The sequence below is a fragment of the Bubalus kerabau genome, chromosome 5 (genome assembly GCF_029407905.1).
Source record: "Bubalus kerabau isolate K-KA32 ecotype Philippines breed swamp buffalo chromosome 5, PCC_UOA_SB_1v2, whole genome shotgun sequence".
NCBI classification, from domain to species: Eukaryota; Metazoa; Chordata; class Mammalia; order Artiodactyla; family Bovidae; genus Bubalus; species Bubalus kerabau.
The window spans coordinates 26,197,010-26,217,866 of record NC_073628.1 but is presented as its reverse complement, the minus strand read 5'-3'; the positions used below and the strand labels follow the sequence as shown (position 1 = coordinate 26,217,866).

General features: G+C 38.2%; 2 protein-coding genes across 3 annotated transcripts in view; one reads left to right on the top strand and one right to left on the bottom strand.

The window, feature by feature from the left end:
• The window catches only part of TSG101 (tumor susceptibility 101), a 41,564-nt gene extending 27,907 nt beyond the window's left edge, over nt 1-13,657 (top strand). For both annotated transcript variants that reach the window (XM_055581316.1, XM_055581315.1), the window contains 3 exons: nt 10,145-10,347; nt 11,614-11,853; nt 13,313-13,657. In XM_055581316.1, coding sequence (XP_055437291.1) covers nt 10,145-10,347; nt 11,614-11,853; nt 13,313-13,402 — 533 coding nt within the window. In that variant the 3' untranslated portion in view covers nt 13,403-13,657. The remainder of the gene's footprint in view (nt 1-10,144; nt 10,348-11,613; nt 11,854-13,312) is intronic.
• Nucleotides 13,658-18,732: 5,075 nt separating this feature from the next.
• Nucleotides 18,733-20,857, bottom strand: part of LOC129652570 (L-lactate dehydrogenase C chain) — a 42,850-nt gene continuing 40,725 nt past the window's right edge. The window contains exon 7 of the mRNA XM_055581311.1: nt 18,733-18,937. Within this exon, the coding sequence (XP_055437286.1) occupies nt 18,901-18,937 (37 nt within the window). The 3' untranslated portion in view covers nt 18,733-18,900. The remainder of the gene's footprint in view (nt 18,938-20,857) is intronic.

The following is a 20,857-nucleotide window of genomic DNA, read 5'->3' as shown; positions in this document are numbered from 1 at the left end:
ACAGCTTCTGGCCTAACCTGACCTTTAAAACTACATTCATGAGATTGATGGTCACTGAGGGCATTGACTTGGAGAAGGCAATGGCACCCCACTCCAGTACTCTTGCCTGGAAACTCCCATGGACGGAGGAGCCTGGTGGGCTGCAGTCCATGGGGTCGCTGGGAGTCGGACACGACTGAGTGACTTCACTTTCACTTTTCACTTTCATGCATTGGAGAAGGAAATGGCAACCCACTCCAGTGTTCTTGCCTGGAGAATCCCAGGGACGGGGGAGCCTGGTGGGCTGCCGTCTATGGGGTCACACAGAGTTGGACACGACTGAAGCGACTTAGCAGCAGCAGCAGAGGGCACTGACTAAGCAGTGACAGCAGCTGTTGAATAATGAAAAGCCTTTTGATGGTGCTTTTCTATCAGGTCTGGGCAACTGTAGTGATATTTTAATATATTTATATAATTTAATGAGGGAGAAGTTATGATCTGTAACTTAAATGCTTCCTTGAAGTTCTTGTAAGATCAGGTTTATTTTTTGGATGTCATCTTTGCACTTGACTATCAAAAACATTTTATACTGGAAGATCAGTGGGAAAAGATGAGGAATTTGGATGGTTTTCTTGAGATTTTCGGCCCATTATTTATTAACAAAGCATCAGAAGGAAGGTGAACTTTCCTTGATATCTAAAAAATCTTAAAATTTTTAATTTCTCTTTTTTCAGATTCAAGTATATATTTCTTTAAGACTCAAACATTTTTATTAGGACTGGGCATACAACTTTTACCAAGTTGGCATTGCCAAAACTACAAGAGAACTTGATCTTAAAGGCTTAAAACTACTTGACCATCACCAAATTATAAAGAATAAGTTTAGGAGACAGCATTAGTATTTGTTTGTTCTAATAGCAGATCCCAGAAAAAAGCAGAAGCAGGTATGAATATGTGGTCATTTGTATGTTTTCAGGGCTGAAAAACAGGCACCTTGAAAAGCTTTGGTCCCCAGCAGGGCATTCCCATGGAGAAGGCCAAACTCTGTTGGATAGCAAAGAGTGGTGTGATGTGGGAGCAGTCACTTCCACCTTGATTCACATGTAGCACTCTCTGTCAGACTCCGGTATGCTGGTGGTGCACCCAGGTGGCAGTCTAGGAGTGATGAGGTTATTGGATATTACAGTCCAAATTAAGAAAGATTTAAGATTTATCAAGCAAATGTTCAAGAATGTTACTGAAGTGCGGTCCCATATGGTACCCAGAAAAGTATGGTGCCACTCAGTGAAACCTCTGCATGTTTTGAATATACATGTGAAGAAAGTCCATCGACACACCGGCTCCCTTATGAAGTTCATTAGAGGATGTACTGTCAGTACATCAAACACACGCATACATACACATACCATCTTTTCTTTATCTATTCATCTGTTTTTTCAGTTGAAGTGAAATGAAAGTTGCTCAGTTGCTTAGTCGTGTCCAGCTCTTTGCAACCCTGTGGACTCTACAGTCCATGGAATTCTCCAGACCAGAATACTGGAGTGGGTAGCCTTTCCCTTCTCCAGGGGATCTTCCCAACCCAGGGATTGAACCCAGGTCTCCTGCACTGCAGGCGGATTCTTTACCAGCTGAGCCACAAGGGAAGCCCTTGTTTTTTTTCAGTTATTTATTAATGTGGTCATTTAGTGTGTAATTACTGAGTGCTTGCTACATGCCAGGAGTAAGAACCCCACTGGGAACAACACAAAGTAACTTACTGCCTTCATGGAGTTTGCATTCCAGTGAGGGAGGACAGGAAACAAACTTAGAGAAAATACTCAGTGTGCCAGGTGGAGATACATGCCATCTAGAAACATTCAAATTGAAGAGGGGCACAGGAAGACCTGGAGGGGGAGGACTGCCTCCTCTTCTCACCCTTTACATCCACCTTGCTTACACCACTGGCTTCCTGCAGCGCCCTGAGCAGCAAACACCCTGGTTTGCTGTTTCAACCCCATCTGTGCTCTGCTTGCTTGTATGGTGATCTGGAGATCTATTCACTGCTGTTACCTCTGCTTGAAGAGTTCTCTCCAAGCCTGGAAAAAGGCTTCTACACCTTATACTTTGATGTGGGAGTATGTTTCTGGTTCAAGGAGCAGCAGCGAGGCCAGTGGTGTGAGTTAAGGGTGTGTGGGGAGATGGGGTCGGAGAGGAAACAGCTGGCTCAGCTAAGACCTTGTGGGTCAGGGTGAGGCCTGTGGCTTTTCCTCTGTGTGAGCTGGGCAGCCGTGGGCAGGCTTGGAGCAGAGGAGTGATCTGATGTGATCTGATATGATGCCAGACCCTGGGAGGGAACGGTGGCCTCCTTGAAGAGGCCATTAAAAGACTCCAGGTCTGAGATGGTGGCCTGGACCTGTGTGAGGACAGAGGAGGTGGTCACATGTGCTGAAGAGGGGTATCCATTCATCTGTTGACGGATGCTGAGGTTGCTTCTGTATCTTGACTATTGTAAATGATGCTACAATACATAGGGGTGCATGTATCTTTTTGAATCATTGTTTTTATTTTCTTCAGAAAAATACCCAGAATTGGAATTGCTATGTCACATGGTAGTTTTATTTTTAATTTTTTTGAGGAACCTCCGTACTGTTTTCTGTAGTGGATGCACCAGTTTGCGATGTACGAGGGTTCCCTTTTCTCCGCATCCTCACCAGCACGTGTTCTCCTTTTGGTAACAGCCATGCTGACTCTGGCTTTGCTTGCAGCGCCCTGAGGGCCAGTGGTGGTGAACTTTTCGCGGCATCTATATGTCTTCTGCAGAGAAACGGCTGTTGAGGTCCTCTGCCCGTTTTTTATCAGGTTGTCTTTTTTGATCCTGATGTTTGAGTTCTTTGTATATTTTGGATCTTAACCCCTTATCAGATATATCATTTGCAGGTATCTTCTTCCATTCAGTAGGGTGCCTTTTCATTTTGTTGATAGTTTTTGCTAATCAAAAGCTTTTTTAATTTGATGTAGTCCCATTTGGTTTTTTCGTTTGGGTTTTTTTTGGGGGGAGGTGCTTTTTTTTTCTTTAGTTTCCCTTACCTGAGGAAGCATATCCAAAAAAATGTGAAGACCAGTGTCAAACAGAGTATACTGCCTATGTTTTCTTTTATTTTTTTTTAAGTTTCTTTCTTACAGTTGTATTTAGATATAATTGACATATAGTACTGTATAAGTTTAAAATGTACAGCGTAATGATTTGACTTACATACATCATGAAATGATTACCACAGTAAGTTTAATGAACATCTGCCATGTCCTATAGATACAAAAGGAAAAAAATACTAAATAAGAACTCTTTAGGATTTACTCTTTAACAGCTTTCCTATATAGCAACGTTGATTACATTAGTCATGTTGTATGTTTCATCCCTAGTATTGCCTGTGTTTTCTTCTAGGAGTCTTGTTTCAGGTCTTACAAACATTTAAGTTTAATTCATTTTGAGTTTATTTTTGTATATAGTGTGAGAAAGTAGTTCAGTTTGATTCTTTTACATGAAGCTGTCCAGTCTTTCCAAAACCACTTACTGAAGAGGCTGTCTTTTTCCCATTCTGTATTCTTGCCTCCTTTGTCAGAGATCAATTGACCGTGTGAGTGTGGGTTTATTTCTGGGCTGTCTGTTGTGTCCCATAATCTATGTGTCTGTTTTTATCCCAGCACCATAATGTTTAGATTACTGAAAAGCTTTGTACTGTAGTTTGAAATCATGGAGCACGATACCTCTGGTTTTGTTCTTTAGTATTATAGACTTTTTAATTGTGCTCTTTCACAAAATAATCTTAAGGAATGACTGATTCTGACCCATTTTTTTAAGGATGGAATCTGTCCCTCCAATTAATTGGCCTTTGTGCTTAAACCTTGCCAGTAGCATCTTTCATTATTATGATAGTAGCACCATTTTTTAAAAATAGTACTTTGGTATCGTATTCTAATAAGATCTGTACTTAACCTTCACTTTTGAATACTTGAACTGTTCTGTAAATTAATTTAAATCTTTTTTTCTGCTGTGTTTATTTTTCAAGAAGTGTTAACCTGTTTATGTTTACCTTTTTTCTCATTGCTTGTGGTTATAGAAACTTTAGAGTATTGCTCTAATAGTATTTAAAAGATTAAAAAAAAAAAAAAATTAAGGTCCCCTGATTTCTTTGGAAGAAAGTTCCATGACCTGCCCAGAGCCTGGCCAGTAGTCTTAGAAGCTTACTTGTTCATAGACTATAAATAATAAAGCCCTTTGTAAGCAGCTTAATGAATTTGCTTGATTTGTGTTTAATAGCATAAATCAGAATGACTTTGCTCATATAGTTGTTTGAAATGTTTCTGTTTCAGAGCGACCTGTTTTTTTGTTTTTATTATAAAAGGAACTAACATGGCCTTGATCCGGTGATCCCCAGGGTCCGCTTGACCTAGTTTCTGAGTAGATGGTCAATAAGCTTCTGTTTCAGATTGCTTAGGCTCTGTGATTTGCTCTGTAGCACAAATGCCATTACTACTGAAGATGATTATGTGAGTCTTGAGCAGGTAACATCAGAAGTAAAAATGCTGGGGGGCAAATGACTCACTTTTGCTGGTTAGATGTGAGGTCAGAGAAGTTACTAGTTTTTTTGTATTTTTCTTTGAGGTTACCATGGATTCTTTCTCTAATGAGCTTCTTTTTGAGTTGTAGGAAGTAGTGATCATCAGTAAGTATTGTTAGGAGATAAATAAAACTGATTATCTTTAAATGTTTAAAAAATGGTTCTAAATCAGGAAGTCCACTTTACTGGCCCAAATTATTAATTGAATTATCAGATTCACTGAGTAGAATATTGGTTTCCTAATAGAAAAATTATCTCACTTCTTAAGCATTAAGGTTAGTGATTGAATCCTATCTGACAATTAAATGAAGTTTTGTTTAGGATTGTTTCTCAAAATCTGTGTTACCTTTTCAATTGCTGCTAATCTGGAGTTGTAGAAGGGCACTTCTGAAATCTGATTCTGCATGAATAAAGGTCAGTGTGTAGGGACTTGAGGTTTGGCAGTTTGCCATAAACTCTTATTAATCCAAGGCTCATTATAACAAATTAAAATTTCTCTTAAGACATTTGAGAAGAAAAAAAGATTTTTTGAAACATGATCAGGAAGAAGAAAAGAATTTTCTACCAAACTTTTTTCTTGTTTATATAAACAATCTCTTTTTTAATGTATTTCATTATTTTTCATTTTTAATAGGATAATTGCTCTACATTGTGCTGGTTTCTGCTATACATCATGTATCAGTCATCACTGTGTGTATATATCCCCTCCGTCTAGAAGCTCCCTCCCACCCCCCATAAACAATCTCTATGTCATGGTTCATTTAATTTTGAACTTTAATCTGGGCTTTTCTCTTGGCGTTCACATTTCATAACTTAATTACAATTCATTTCTTCTATTTAGAAAGTTGATGGATGTTAAAATGTTCAGATGCACTGAACATATCTTAAAATGTTCAGATATACTGCACATGTCTATGTGTGATAAGGGAGAGGACTAGGTCTAGCCTTGGCATTTCTAGGCTCCTCGGGTGAACTGTGACCTTTCTTGAAAGCCAAGTGACTGCTGCCTCAGCTTCCTTCTCATTTTGAATGTTAGTGGCTTTAGCTGGAGACTTATTTGGAAGCACTTATTTGGTCCTGTACAGGAGCATTTCATTTGCCCTAATGTATTTTATAAGAGAAACAATATAAATTCCAGGACTTAAATTTTTTTAATTGGGATTTGAAAATTTAGCATCATTATAACTTGATCCATTTTAATATAATAATTTTAGCAAAGTTTGTTGATGTGTCTGTGTGTAAAACATCCAGACTAGTTATAAGAAGACCCTTAAGTTTGTACTAGTTCAGATCATTTCTGCACAGATGAATGGGACACTTGGACAGCATGTGATTGACCACACATTTGAATGCCTAACCATATTCATATCATTTGGGTTCCTAATCTCTCGGAATAGTTTTGTTGTATCTCACAGGAATCATAGTAATGTTTCAGATGGGTGTAATAAGAAAGTTCTTTCAGAAAAAAGTTTTAAAATTCCTATTGTTAATGCATCTATCATAAAATGAGGGCTTAGTGAAATACCATCTCTACTAGTCATTATTTTGTAAATCACCTTTTGAGCACAAAATTCTAAACTGTTGTACCCTTTTTTGCTGTCACTTAGGACTTAAATAAATTAGTGCAATGTGAAAAACTAGAGATTTTGATTTGGCATAAATTCTGTCCAAATAAAGTCTTTTCTTCTTAAAGTCTTTTTTTAAAAATTGAAGTACAGTTGGTTTATAGTGTTAATTGCTGCTGTACAGCAAAATGACTCTGTTACACATGTATATACACACGTTCATTTTTTTTTCCATTATGCTCTGTCACAGGATGTTAAATATAATTCCCTGTGCTGTGCAGTAGGACGTCCCCAGTTGGTGTCTGCTAACCCCAAACTCTCAAGCGTCTCTCTCCCACCCGCCTCCTTGGCAGCCACCAGTCTGCTGTCTGTGTCACTGATTGTGTTTCATTGATAGGTTCATTTGTGTCACATGTGAGATATAAGTACTACCATCTGGTGTTTGTCTTTCTCTTTCTGACTTCACTTCGTGTGAACCTCTCATTGCGTCCATGTTGCTGCAGATGGCATTATTTAGTTCTTTCGTGGCTGAGTGGTATTGTTGTATAATCCACTCATGTTGATGAGCATTTAGGTTGCTTCCATGTCCTGACTGGTGTGAGTAGTGCTGCTGTGAGTGTTGGGGTACATGTTTTTTTTTAAACTATAATTTTTTCCAGGTATATGCCCAGGAGTGGAATTGCTGGATCATATGGTAATTCTAGTTTTAGTTTTCTGAGGAACCTTCAAGCTGTTTTCCACAGTGGCTACACCAACTTACACTCCCACCAACCGTGTAGGAGGTTTCCATTTTCTGCATACCCTCTCTAGCATTTATAATTAGTAGACTTTTTAATGTGACTGGTGTGGGGTGATACCTCATTGTAGTTTTTTCATTTCTCTATAATAATTAGCAATGTTGAGCATCTTTTCATGTGCCTATTGACCATCTTTATTCTTCTTTGGAGAAATGTCTATTTAGGTCTTCTGCCCATTTTTCAATTGGATTGTTTTTTTGTTGTCAAGGTGGATGAGCTGTTTGTATATTTTGGAAATTTAAGCCCTCGTTGAACGCATCATTTGCAAATATTTTCTCTTATTCTGTGGGCTGTCTTTTCATTTGGTTTATGATTTCCTTTGCTGTGCAAAGGCTTGTAAGTTTGATTAGGTCCCATTTGCTTATTTTGGTTTTTATTTCTATTGTCTTGGGGGATTGGCATTAATTTAGGTCAAAAATGTTTTGTCTAAAACAGCTAAATCTTTAAGTCATACCGAGAGGAAAGCAGGTTGTCTTCCTGAGAAAGGGAAGTGAGTGCTTTTGAATAGTGAGGAGTCAGGCACATAATTAAAGGATTAGGATTCTTGTTCCAAAGCAGAATGGGAGAAGAGAGTGGAAGACTCCCATCTGGTAGTTTCAGTCTTTGAACATGTTCTGAGGACTTTTGTTTTTTCTTTTATGAGAAGATGATAAAAGAGGGCTTAGGGCTTTAGGAAAGAATCCAAAGGATCAAGATTTTGGTTTATGTTATGGCACACAAGGCCTTTGGACGATGCCTGGTGATCCGACACAATGAGAGAGAGGCTGTCGTGGCAGGCAGCCTGTGTTCAGGACTAAGAGATGGGCAAGGAGTTAGGACTGAGGGGAGGTACTCATGGGAAACAGGAGTGGAAGAAGCAAGAGGTCAAAGGTACGAGAAGGAATAAGTGGAGATATGAATTGGTGAATTCAGGGAGGTTGCTAAGAGGTGTCTATACAAGAGGATGTGAATAGAGAGGTGGTCACTGAGGAAGATTATGGGAAAATTTGAGGGGAATGAGCCCAGAGATGATACAGTAACTGTAAATTGATGAGAACGCTTTGGAAAAGTCAGGTATTAAGAGGTCAGGGATATGAAAAATAAGACCTCAAGTTACCCTCTGGCTTTACAACTCTGAATTCCAAAGCACATATCTGAAAGTTAATAGTTTTGCTTCTCAGACATGTGAAATAATAAGCTGACATACTTCTATAAAATTGGAAGTAAATTCTGAAAAGCATATATGGATTTATGTGGTAATATAAAAAATATTAATTGCCTCTTTGTAAATGCTGGAGTATGGGTGCTGTTTGGGTGCTTCTTAGCAGGACGTTCCTAACAGGAAAGAGGGAGACTTAGCAGGAGAGTCTGATGGTGGGCTTTTCCTTTTACCGTATACATGCAGTGTCCTTAGCACAGATGGACGAAGGACGCTCCTCAGGGAAACCTGGCCATGGGAGATACTGTTTTTGCTCATTTTCACTTGCAAGAAGAATAGAACCCAAGTCACAAAAAAACAGTTCTTCTGTGGTAGAAACAAAAAAGGGGGGGAACAGAACTGTAGACTTAGACTCTATTTTTAAAACCAGTAACATCTGAGGACGCCAAGGTCTCCCAGTGTCATTTACAGAAGCCTAGAAAAGCATTCAGGGTATCCTGGTTATGGACCAGCTTCTGGGAGAAAACAGCTTTACTATTCAAAAACTAAAAAGTGGAGTGACCAGATCAGCGTACGGAATAGCAAGAGCTGTGATTAGATGGAACAGTGGCGAGCACAGGTGGCACTGGTTGCGATGTAGTGTGAACAGTGCAGTTTCCTTTTGGAAACAGCGCACTTTGCATGGGACCAGGAACGGGCCTGTAATGGATGAGAACACGAGTGGTGAGATTCTGGGTACATTTTTACAAATTGACTTAAAGGCCCCCACCCCTCCACCCTCCAGTAAGTAGAACTCAGCATTAAGGTGATAAAAATTTTCAGCTCAGAGTGGAAGTGACACTGTTAGTCTGTAATCATTCTTCATTCATTGTGAGAGGTAAAGGTAACTATAATTCCCCACATGGTATTCTGTCATCAAACCTAACTGAAAATCAAAATACCATGTATCATTTGCTGATTTATGACCCTAACTGAAGAACACTGATAGTCTTAAAAAGTATCTATACTTACATTAAAGGGAGGAGCCTTTTGAAGAAAATATCTGAGGGGTAAGTTTTATATAAGACACTGATTAGGAAGGTAAAGAGTAAAGAATCTGAGAACAGAAGTTTATCAGCTGAATTTTCTGGATGGCATTCTCTTTTGCACATCTGTTCTTTCCTGTTCTTTTGGTAAAGGAATAAACATCTTACAGAAGGGAAGCCGTATTAACCCGTACATTAGTTTAAGGAAACTGCCCTTTCTCAATCTTAATGGCCTCTAGAGTGGGTGGTGCCTTTTCCCTCCAGCTTAGCAGTAAAGCCTGAGAATGGACTTGACCTGAATCAGATGTTTTTCCTTGTTACAAATTTGTTGTTCCATTTGTTGGAGATTTGGGGATCTTGTAATCTGTAGGGATATCTGTAGAGGCTCTCGATGAGCCTCTGCCTCATTGAGAAAATAGCTAATTGTTTGAGCTGTAAGCCGAGAAAGTGAGTAAATATGGATAAACAGTAATCTCAAATTGTAGTACTGGAGAAGACTCTTGAGAGTCCCTTGGATTGCAGGGAGGTCAAACCAGTCAATCCTAAAGGAAATCAACCCTGAATATTCATTGGAAGGACTAATGCTGAATCTCCAATACTTTAGCCACCTTTTGTGAAGAACCAACTCATTGGAAAAGGCCCTGATGCTGGGAAAGATTGAGGCAAAAGGAGAAGCAGGCAGCAGTGGATAAGATGGTTAGCATCACCATCTCAGTGGACATGAATTTGAGCAAACTCCAGGAGATAGTGGAGGACAGAGGAGCCTCCACTGCAGCCGCCCATGCTGCAGTCCCATGGGATTGCAAAGGGCTGGACACGACTTAGTGACTGAACAACAAGAAGTAACCTCTCATGGGGAGAGTATTTCTGAATCAACTCCTGTTCTAATGTTATGTTTAATGAAGTTAACAGCATACATCATTTTCTTTCCTCACACTTTGAAAGTTTTGACTCGTATTTTGTCCTGTTTTGTGATGATTCCCGTGAAAGGAATAGAGAGAGGTTGGGAAGTAAGCAAGTGTTTTGCCTTTTCCTCCTGCAGGTCCCAGTAGGGATGGCACAATCAGCGAGGACACTATCCGAGCCTCTCTCATCTCAGCGGTCAGCGACAAACTGAGATGGCGGATGAAGGAGGAGATGGATCGTGCCCAGGCAGAACTCAACGCCTTGAAACGAACAGAGGAAGACCTGAAAAAAGGTCACCAGAAACTCGAGGAGATGGTTAACCGTTTAGATCAAGAAGTAGTAAGTAACTCATTGCATAACTGCACTATCTTAATTGTAGCTATGGCAAAGTTTCCTGTATGTACTATGGCTACCCTGAGTACTGTGGGTATTAAGAGTTCAAACGATTGTACACACTCTTTAAGCACTTGAACATAGCTGCTATACAGCTTGTTAAAGAACAGAGCCTATGGTTGAAATACAGTCTTTGACTGGGAAGTGGATGTATTTAGAGGATTTTTCGCCTGCACCTTCACGCTGAGAGAGAATGTTTTGACCCATAGGAGGACTGTTTGAGTGTTGATGTTACCAGACAGTTAATTCAGAAATACCAGACAGTTAATTCAGAAATAAGAATTTGAGAGAGTTCTTAGCCATGATAAAGATCTGCAGACCTGGGGTGCAGACTTAAGGATCAGTTCTTTTTTGTTTCCAAACGTTGTTTGAACTATATGTAAAGTATCTTTGGTATGCAACCTTTAGCTCTTCAGCTTTCTCACATTTTTATCAGACTGCTGTGCCCTGAAGAGTCAGTAGAAGTCAGCCCTGTGCCTTCTTTTGTTTAAAGATGTAGAGGCACTAGCTTAATTTGAATACCAGCTTCACTCTTCACTTTCATTCTTCTGAGGGAGAATCTGTTCCAGTAAGTGTGCATTTTTGATGAAAGGATAGAGAGTTTATTGAATGTTTGAGGGCTTTGGAGAAAGTGATTTGTATGTACACGTTAGTCTAATAAATGGTTCTAGTGTGTAAAATGAGCTTCTCGATAGTCAGCTATTTTCAAATGAGGAAAGTGGCACCAGAACAATTCAGAGCCTGCAACCACCACCTGCTATATCTTGGAACTAAAATTCAGGTGTTTGTGGGGTTCTGTGCATTGAATTGTCTGTATAGACTGGGGAAAGTTCTTCCTCTGAGGCAGATGTCCACTTGTTTTGAAAGAAGGGCTTCTTTTATGATTTTAATTTATGATTTTAAGAAACCTCCTGCTGGAAAGTGTCTTGTGTGATGGCTTAGTTTGCAGTATTTATCACTGGTAAGTGACAGGCTTATCACTACCGCCATAAGTGCTCAGCTTAGCATCTCCTGTCTGCACTTAGCATGTTAGAGCACACCTATCCTCTAACTTTGAAATGTTTTGTATTTGAAACATGAATCTCATCCATGAGTTGTTTAAGCATTGTTTTATTAGCAAGTCTGCTTGTATGAAGTTGAGTTGTAGATGTCTGACAAATGGATAATTATAATTAGTGTAAAATCATCATGCTTGGACTGTTCTGTTTTCAGGCTGAGGTTGATAAAAACATAGAACTTTTGAGAAAGAAGGATGAAGAACTCAGTTCTGCTCTGGAGAAAATGGAAAATCAGTCTGAAAACAATGATATTGATGAAGTTATCATTCCCACAGCCCCACTATACAAACAGATCCTAAATCTGTATGCAGAGGAAAATGCTATTGAAGACACTATTTTTTACCTGGGAGAAGCCTTGAGGCGGGGAGTCATAGACTTAGATGTCTTCCTAAAGGTATGTCTTCTTCACTCTGCTTTCCAGAGTTTTGGAACATGTTTTAGAACCACTGTTGCTGAAAACCACAAATCAAGAGGGTTTGTCTTTAGGGGATGAGTTAAAATTCTTTTTCTTTCCAAAAGTGAGCAGGTGGGGTAAATGGCTATGAGCAGTGTCTTCCCACCTGCAGAGAGGACTGAGGATAATCTGAGTATGGGAAGAAAAGTGGGCTTAGTGGCTGCAGTTCCTACCCCAAGGCGGCATCAAGCTGAATGTAATTCTTCTTAGTGCTGCACCCGGGTGGATCAGCAGGCACAGTCAGATTCCCATTCTTTCAGGTCACACCATCTAAATGAAGATCATTGACTGCGCCATCTTTGTTGCTTTCTTTTTTCCCTCTGTTAATTTTCTTAGACTTGCATACTTTTATACCTGTTTCCCCTTGTAGAGTATTGGGCTTGCCCTGCTAGCAATAGAGCCCTTCTAAATGATTCCAGGCTTAATGCTACTACTGTACAGACGTGGAAGATCTGTAAGCCAAGTTTGGCTACTGTTCTCTGTTGGGTCATGAAGAGCATGGCTTTAGGGATAACAGCCACCCTTTGGATATTCAGTACAGCTGCCTCTGAGGCTTCAGTGTGCCTGCGAGGCTGGTCAGGTTGCCTGCTGACCCTGCCTGTCTCACTGTGAGTGTATGGCCAAACCACTCTTGGACCTGGTAGAAGCATATGAATAGCTGGGACCCAAGAGAGGGCTCCCTTTCTGTATGCTGTCCTCTGCTTGGGTGGCATAACTGAGGCCAAGGTAAACATGGAGAGGTGAGGAAAGGATGCTGTTTGCTAGGCACTGGACCAAAGGTGGCCTGGTGCTACTCATCCCTGCCCTTCCCCTTTTTTAGCGAAGTAGTGACAGTCAGTCAGTTCTAAAAGTTTTTTGTTAACTTTTGTTAGGATCACAGTACAAGTTTCCCTGGCATCTTGGTTGTCTCAAGATGTAGCTTGAACTGAGCCAGATCCTGCAAGGGGGTGCTTTCCCTGTGACACTTTGTAGGGTCTCAGAAGACTACTTTCCTGAATACAAGTGTGTTAGTTGCTCAGTTGTATCCAACTCTTTGTGACCTCTTGGGCTGTAGCCCATCAGGCTCTTCTGTCCATGGAATTCTCCAGGCAAGGTTATTGGAGTGGGTAGCCATTCTCTTCTCCAGGAGATCTTCCTGTCCCAGGGATTGAACACGTTTCTCCTGCATTGCAGGCAGATTCTTTACCATCTGAGTCACCAGGAAAGCCTCCACAGGTTCCTTAACACAGCCAGCCAGCATCAATCCAGTGAGTTAACAGCCACATAAAATGTAGTATTGGGCTCCAAAGGAACGTTGATGAGTTTAGGGTTCCTAACTCCCACTAGGTTACAAACTGTCTGCTAGTTTACACCTGGACCTGGATAAGGGCTAAACTGTTTAACTTCTTCCCCCTCACAGCATGTACGTCTTCTGTCCCGTAAACAGTTCCAGCTGAGGGCATTAATGCAGAAAGCAAGAAAGACTGCCGGTCTCAGTGACCTCTACTGACTTCTCTGATACCAGATGGAGACTGAACTCTTCTAAAGTATTCTTTTCTTCTGTTCTTTTCTCTTATATCAGTAGGTGCCCAAAATAAGTTATTGCAGTTTATCATTCAAGTGTAAAATATTTTGAATCAATAATATATTTTCTGTTTTCTTTTGGTAAAGACTGGCTTTTATTAATGCACTTTCTATCCTCTGTAAACTCTTTTTGTGCTGAATGTTGGGACTGACTATGCTAAATAAAATTTGTTGCATAATATTTTCTCTTCTTTACTGAACAGAATATATGAAACAAAATAAGTGAAACCTTAGTAAAGCTCAGCTTCTAATTTAGCAAAGTATAATATCCAACATGAGTTGAAATTTAGTATTATTCTCTAGCATATAAAGTGGATTCTAGCATATAAAGTGGATTCTACTCAATATGGGATATAATACATAGAAATCTAAATGTTCAAATGTTTGGATTTGAATGACTTTTTCTGTGAAAGGTCCTCATATCCTCCTGGCAATTCTGTGTAGTTTTTTTCCTTTGCAGACCTGACAGAACCATAACTGTTTTCATCATGAAAGCAGTAGAGTGGCCAGTGCCAAGCTACACATCTGAGAGTTTATGTTAACTCGGCAGGATGCCCTGGCCACAGTTGAGGAGGAAGGTACAGTGTACACTGCCTGTCTGCACTTACTGTCGTTTGCAGCCAGTCTCCCTGGTGAGTGGGTAAGACTGTGGTCACCCACCCAGTGACCCATACGTCCCATAGAGCTAACCCAGCAGAACAGTGTTCTCTGTCAGATGAGAGCTGGAAGGTTCTAAAGAAACGAACATTCTAATTTAAGATACTTTTTGTAGGGTGTGAAGCAATCTTTCCCAAGAGAAGAAAGACCAATTTGGTCTCATCACTGAAGAATTTATACAGTTTAAATCTTAAAAAATTAAAATCCACTTGTAAAAATTATTAGAATAAAAACTAATAAGGTTTAATTCAGTGTCAGGATTGAAGCTGACATTTATATGAGTTATTTTTGGGTAAATATACTTTTATTTTTACATGGTAGAGGAAGTTACAGCTTTATTACAGCATATAAATGAACATGGATATATCAGCCAGCCAAAACAAAAGAATTAGCATAAACTTGATGAAAAGCATCAGTTTCTAAACACAGTAAACATACATCATTACATCCTTTTGGACCAAATGGCTACTACATATATAATACACAAGGCAAGTACCGGTACATCAGAGGCACCAAAACACCTTCTGTGATGCAGTCATTTAGGAGTTTGCCTCCAAATGTTGGATGATAACTAAAAGAGCTGAGGGCTAAATAGAGGACTCACTCTGCCCCCCTTTTTTCCAACTTTTAGGAATTCAGGTTTATTCACAAGTTTGACATAGGTAAGTCTGTAACTACCATCTCTTTTTCAATAACCTCAGAATAGTAGTTTTAAGTAACTTGAAAGCTTGAGCTCCTTCTGAATTTCCCAAAGAGTTTCTGCACTCTTTCAGATGGGCCTCATCTTCAGGGGTCAGCTTTACCTTTACGAGGTCTGTAATACCATTCTCTCCCAGGACACATGGAACACTAAGGTATAGTCTTCATTTATTCAATAGTGGCCCTGAAAGTAAAGACTTAAAAATTATTCCTTTTTCTTTTTTTCTAGCAAAGGTCTGCAATATGAGAAACAACAGTTTCTGGGTGAATGAGTATTTAACAGATTTGTAGTATGAATTGTGGCAGAAAAAAAGACCACCAGGAAAGAATAGTTTAAAACAGATGACTAGACATTTATTGTTCAGATTCATCTGCCATCTTTCCACACAACCTTTCCCCAACCTCTTGCCATGTTTGCTGGGACCTACCCTTCTTTTCCCGTCTCCTTGCCCACAGTCCACTTCCTATAAGGAACTACTTTAAAACTTCTGTTACTTTATTCCCAGTGATTTAATTCTATTTTACTTTTCCCTTTCCCATTCAAACTAGCGGAGGCTTCCTACCTGGGCCCCAACTTCCCCCGCCCCAGGAGACTTAACTGTTGATATCTTTGTGACCAGTGCTGATTTCTTAGGTCTCTTCTTGGACCAATTGAAAACGTTTAGATAACAACTCAAAATAGTACAAGACCTACCCACACAGTGGTTCCCAATGTTACTAGATATTTATAGAGCTAGTTCACTTAGTTAAATAACAAAGATGCAATAAGACTTACTTTCATCTAATCAGATATAGTAAGACATATCACACTAGGCCAGGAGAAAGGTCTACAAAGGTAGGTCTCTTCCTCCTCTACCACCCATCCCTTTGTCTCTCTTCAACAGCAGTAAAGAATATATTATAGGAAGAGGTGCTTCCACAGAATCAACTTCAGAAATTATCCCCCATAAATGCTCATTTATCTCATTTTATGTTGATGATAAACATTTTTTCAAACATAAACATCCTACCTTATTCATGTTAGAAACTGGATGCACTCCTAAGATTGTTAAAAATACTTGCTGTTACATCAGCACAGATAGGGCAGCACCCCATTTCTTTTTAATCATCTCACAGCCACTGTGGATTTGGAAGAAACGATGAACATAAGTTACATGACTAGCTGGGACCCAAGAGAGGGCTCCCTTTCTGTACACTATATGTGTCTTTGAACATCCATATGTGGCAGCCTGACAGTGCCACAAATCTGAATTGTTTCTATCAGTAATTTTTCCTAGGAATTTCTTACAGGACTTGGTTATTTAAGGTAGAAAAGAGTTACGAGGATAAGTGAGAGTTAGGAGACCTAGAAATTAATGTGAAATCAATTTTACTATTAACAGTAAAGAATTTATAGCAACAATTTAAAAATGTATTCTTTTAAACAAGAAGTTAACAAATAAGTGCCTACAATATGGTAGACACTGGGTTAGGTTCAGCAAGGAGCAAGAAAGACTTAGTCCCTGACTGCTTAAGAGTTTATTATCTGGTGAATATGATCACACAAAAATAAAAAGTGCTAATGAAAGAAAAGTATCGGAGACACAACAACATGTACTTAAGGGACCCAAATCTCATCCCTTTGGCACAATTCAGCCTAATAGCTAACTTCCAAGGTACTGAAGATGCAAAACTAACATATTGCCCTGGCAACCACTTCTTTGTGGACATTTCCCTACTACTCAGATCTTTATCAGTTCCTTTATCTGAGTTTAGATCCTTCAGAGAGACCCCAGCAATGTTCACCCCAATTCACACAGAAACTAATGGAAAGATACCCCCAAATCCATTTATTACATAGTGTTATTATATATAACAAGTGTTTTGCTTTTTTTAAAAAAACCTTAGCAAAACTGTTATAATTGCCCTGAGAGGTTTACAACTAGGAATTTTTAGCAAAACTCAACAAATTCAGATGTCTAAGCCCTATCCCAAATCAGCTAAATGTAAATCTTCAGGGATGGAGCCTACAATTTGATCCTCTTGGCAGAGAGACGCCAAACAAAAAAAGGGACAGTTTGAAATGGCCAACTATAAGTTAAGTTTTAACTTTTATCACTTCAAATCCTTTTCCATAGCCAGGGTTTGTATTAGATTTCAAGGGTTCTTAGCCAGAAGAAACGAAGATGGTAATAAGGACTGCTATCATATTAGCACCCCTTCCTCTTCCCTTTAATTTTCTCCAGGAAATAGAATTTATGTTAACTGAATTATTTCTGACCTTTCTGAACTAGAGTATCCCAAGTTAAATATAAACTACATTTTGTTTCATACTGTGTTAATAAGAAAGCCTTATACTCTTAATCATACATACGCAGGATTATAGTAACATTCTCATTTTTTTTCAAACCTGTATTTCTGGTAAGTTATTTTATTATAAAAATAATTTTATATTTTATAAAAATATAAAAATTTATTTAAAAATAATATAAAAATTTATTATAAAGATTAAAATAATTTTAAATACTACTAAAGGGCCTAAAGTAGAATAAAAGTCCTTTTTCCCCACTCAAGAGGTATTTTGTGATTAAATATATGATCAATATAGTCTAAATATATTTCAGAGTGTGTGCATGGCTTAGTGCCATTTTGGGGCTTACCACTCCAGTCTCTGTGCTCTAAAAGGTCAAAAACCACAACAGCTTTCAGACTGGACACCAAGCCTCTGCCCAGTCAAGAAACAGAAAGGAGCAGGAGCAGTGGCCAGATCACTGCTCGGTGACAAGCTGCTCCCAGTAACAAGAGTTTTGGGGGAAATGCTCTTAACTTCCATGCTACAAAGTTAAGATAGCCACTGACAGAAAAAGTTCTCATCTTAAATGATAAACTTTTTTACACTTACCTAAATTAAAACTGATAAGTCTGATGTTTCGTGGAGGGAAAAAAACATAGTTCTCTATCCAGCTCCAGCTGTGTACCATAGTTTCAACAATATTTACCCAATAAGAATAAATTATGAAAAACTTTTATTGCTACTCCGCTTAGCCTATTGTGCAAAAACATCCATTCATTCCATAAAACATTTAAGAAATAATATCCCTTTGTCAAGTCTTTGAAATAATTTTTGTCAGGAATAATCCATTTAGATCAAAAGCTTAGCTAAAAGGGAAACAGAAACAACTAAACATGGAATTGACTGTCCCTCTAGACAAGGAAAACAACTTGACATAGTCTGACATTTTAAACATTATTTTATCAGGATTTTTTTCTTCTTGAGTTTAAAAAGTGGTAATTATTAGCCAAAAGGTTAGTGGAGATGTAGTAATGGAAGACAAAAGAGAATTTTCAACAATAAAAAAGTATTAATAAGGATGAGTACTATGTAACAATATATGAAACAATCCAACAGTATATAATAATAATGAACCAAGACACAACTCATGAAATGCCCTCAAAATATATTGGAAAAAAAACTAGGAAATGCTAAATGGGTTTGATTAACTACTTTTATCAGAGGTTGACAGATCATTAAAAATTAGTAATTTAGTAAAACTAGTAAAGTCAGTGTGAATGGATACAGAAAGATGATACAATTAAGTCCATCCCCCTCCCCCAAATACATAAGGAACATTTATAAAGACTGTCTATTACCTGGGTCATAGTGTAAGCCTTAACAGATTTCAGAAGGTGAATTTCTGAGACCACATTTCTGTGATCTCAATTCAGCTAAGTTAGAATCAACCACAATATAACACATTTTAAAATGCTTCAAGGCTAAAAGCATATTCTTTTTTTCAAGGCTAAAAGCTTGACTCACTGAATAAAATGCTTCAAGGCTAAAAGCATGACTCACTGAATTAAAGAGAAAACTAGGAGTTACAAAATACTTATAACTGACAGTAAAAGTACCACAAAACAAAATGTGGTACTGTTAAAGTTTATATTCTTAAATGCATTTTTTAAGATGGACACGACTGAGCGACTTCACTTTGACTTTTCACTTTCATGCATTGGAGGAGGAAATGGCAACCCACTCCAGTGTTCTTGCCTGGAGAATCCCATGGACAGAGGAGCCTGGTGGGCTGTCGTCTATGGGGTCGCACAGAGTCGGACACGACTGAAGCGACTTAGCAGCAGCAGCAGCAGCAAACAAGAAAGATCAAGAGTAAGAGTATTAATCATAAAGGAAAAGGAAGTTTTTATAAATGAGCTGAAAGTGGTAAGATTGAAAACACCAGTATCAATAAAATAGCTAATTTTTGGGGAGAGGAGGACTAATAAATTAGAAAAATAACTAGCAATACTAGGGCACAACATCCCCAACAAATAGGAAACAGAAGAGGTAAGCACAAATACAGTAGAGGTTTAAAAACTCATAAAACATGTGCCAGTATATTTTAAACCTTGGATGAAAGGGACAACTCAAAAAATAACCTCAAATGACTTAAGAATGGAAAATCTGAACAAATTGATGAAGTTTTATCAAAAATCTAGCTCCTCACCCTTCAAATTGTTTTATCAAAATTTCAAGAATGAATTTTCAGTTCATTCTTATCTCAGGCAACCTATTTGATTAGATAATAGGAAAAAACTTGTGGTGGGGACATAGTAAAACCTTGACACCAAAACGGAGCAAAGAGCACATGAAAAATAGTAAATCTTATTTACACAGATATACTAAATAAAATATTACAAATAAGTGGGGTTTTTGAAAAATAGTTCATGACCAAGAAAGTTTTACCCAGAAATGCAAAGATGGTTCAATATCAGAAAGTCTATTAATATATCATACCATATGAGATTTGAAGAAAAAGATTATTTGAGTTGTAGAAAAACCTGATGAAATTCCAAATGAATTAAGAGTTTAATAAAAGTAAATTTCAACAATCTAGGAAGAAAAGGAAACAACCTGAAAAGGTATCAAAAATCCAAAACAAGCATCACAAATAATGAAGAAAAATTAGAAGGATTTCCATTGCAACCAAGAACAAGACAAAGATACCCACTATCACTGTTTATATTTAACATTTTATTGGAGTTCCTACAGCCAGTGCAATAGTACAGGAAAAAGGTAAAGGTCTTATAGAAAAAAGGCCTTATTGGAGGTGGTAGATGTGTCTAGTGGAAAATGTATACACACACCTCTTTTATTTAAAACACAGCTGCATAAAACTATAAAATTTATTTTTGGGCCTACAAGATATAGAAGGTATTTGACAGCAGCAATCCAAAGCAGGAAGGGAAAGACACTAGTAGAGCATGGAAGTGACACCAGACAGTAACTCATACCTAGACAAAGACATGAATACCAAAAAATGAAAAATAGTTAATTTAAAAAAAACTTTACATTTTTTCTATTAGCTTCTACAAAAGACTTAAGATTATATAAAGCAATTATAACACTTTCTTATTACATTTTTAATACATATAGACATATAAAACAACACAAAAGTGGTGAGATACTGAAGTTATAATGGAGCAAAGTTTCTATATTTTATTAGAATTAAGTGTGCAAAATTATGAAGTATGTCCTGGAACTTTATGCTGATATTGTAACCGCAAGAGAAAACCCTAAAGAAAAAAAGATCCTCAAAAAACATAATTTAAAATGTATTAAATATATTGTCACTCTGCTTATTTAACTTTGCATATATGCAGAGTACATCATGTGAAATGCTCTGCTGGATGAATCACAAGCTGGAATCAAGATTGTGAGGAGAAGTATCAACAACCTCAGATACGCAAATGATACCACTCTTAATAGAAAGCAAAGAGGAACTAAAAAGCTTTTTTATGAAGGTGAAAGAGGAGAGAGAAAAAGCTGGCTTAAAACTCAGCATTCAAAAAATTAAGAGATCATGGCAACCAGTCCCATCACTTCATGGCAAATAGGAGAAAAGTAGAAACAGTAACAGATTTTATTTTCTTGGGCTCTCAAATCACTGTGGGTGGTGACTGCAGCCATGAAATTAAAAGACACTTGCTCCTTGCAAGGAAAGCTATGACAAGCCTAGACAGCATATTAAAAAGCAGAGACATTACTTTG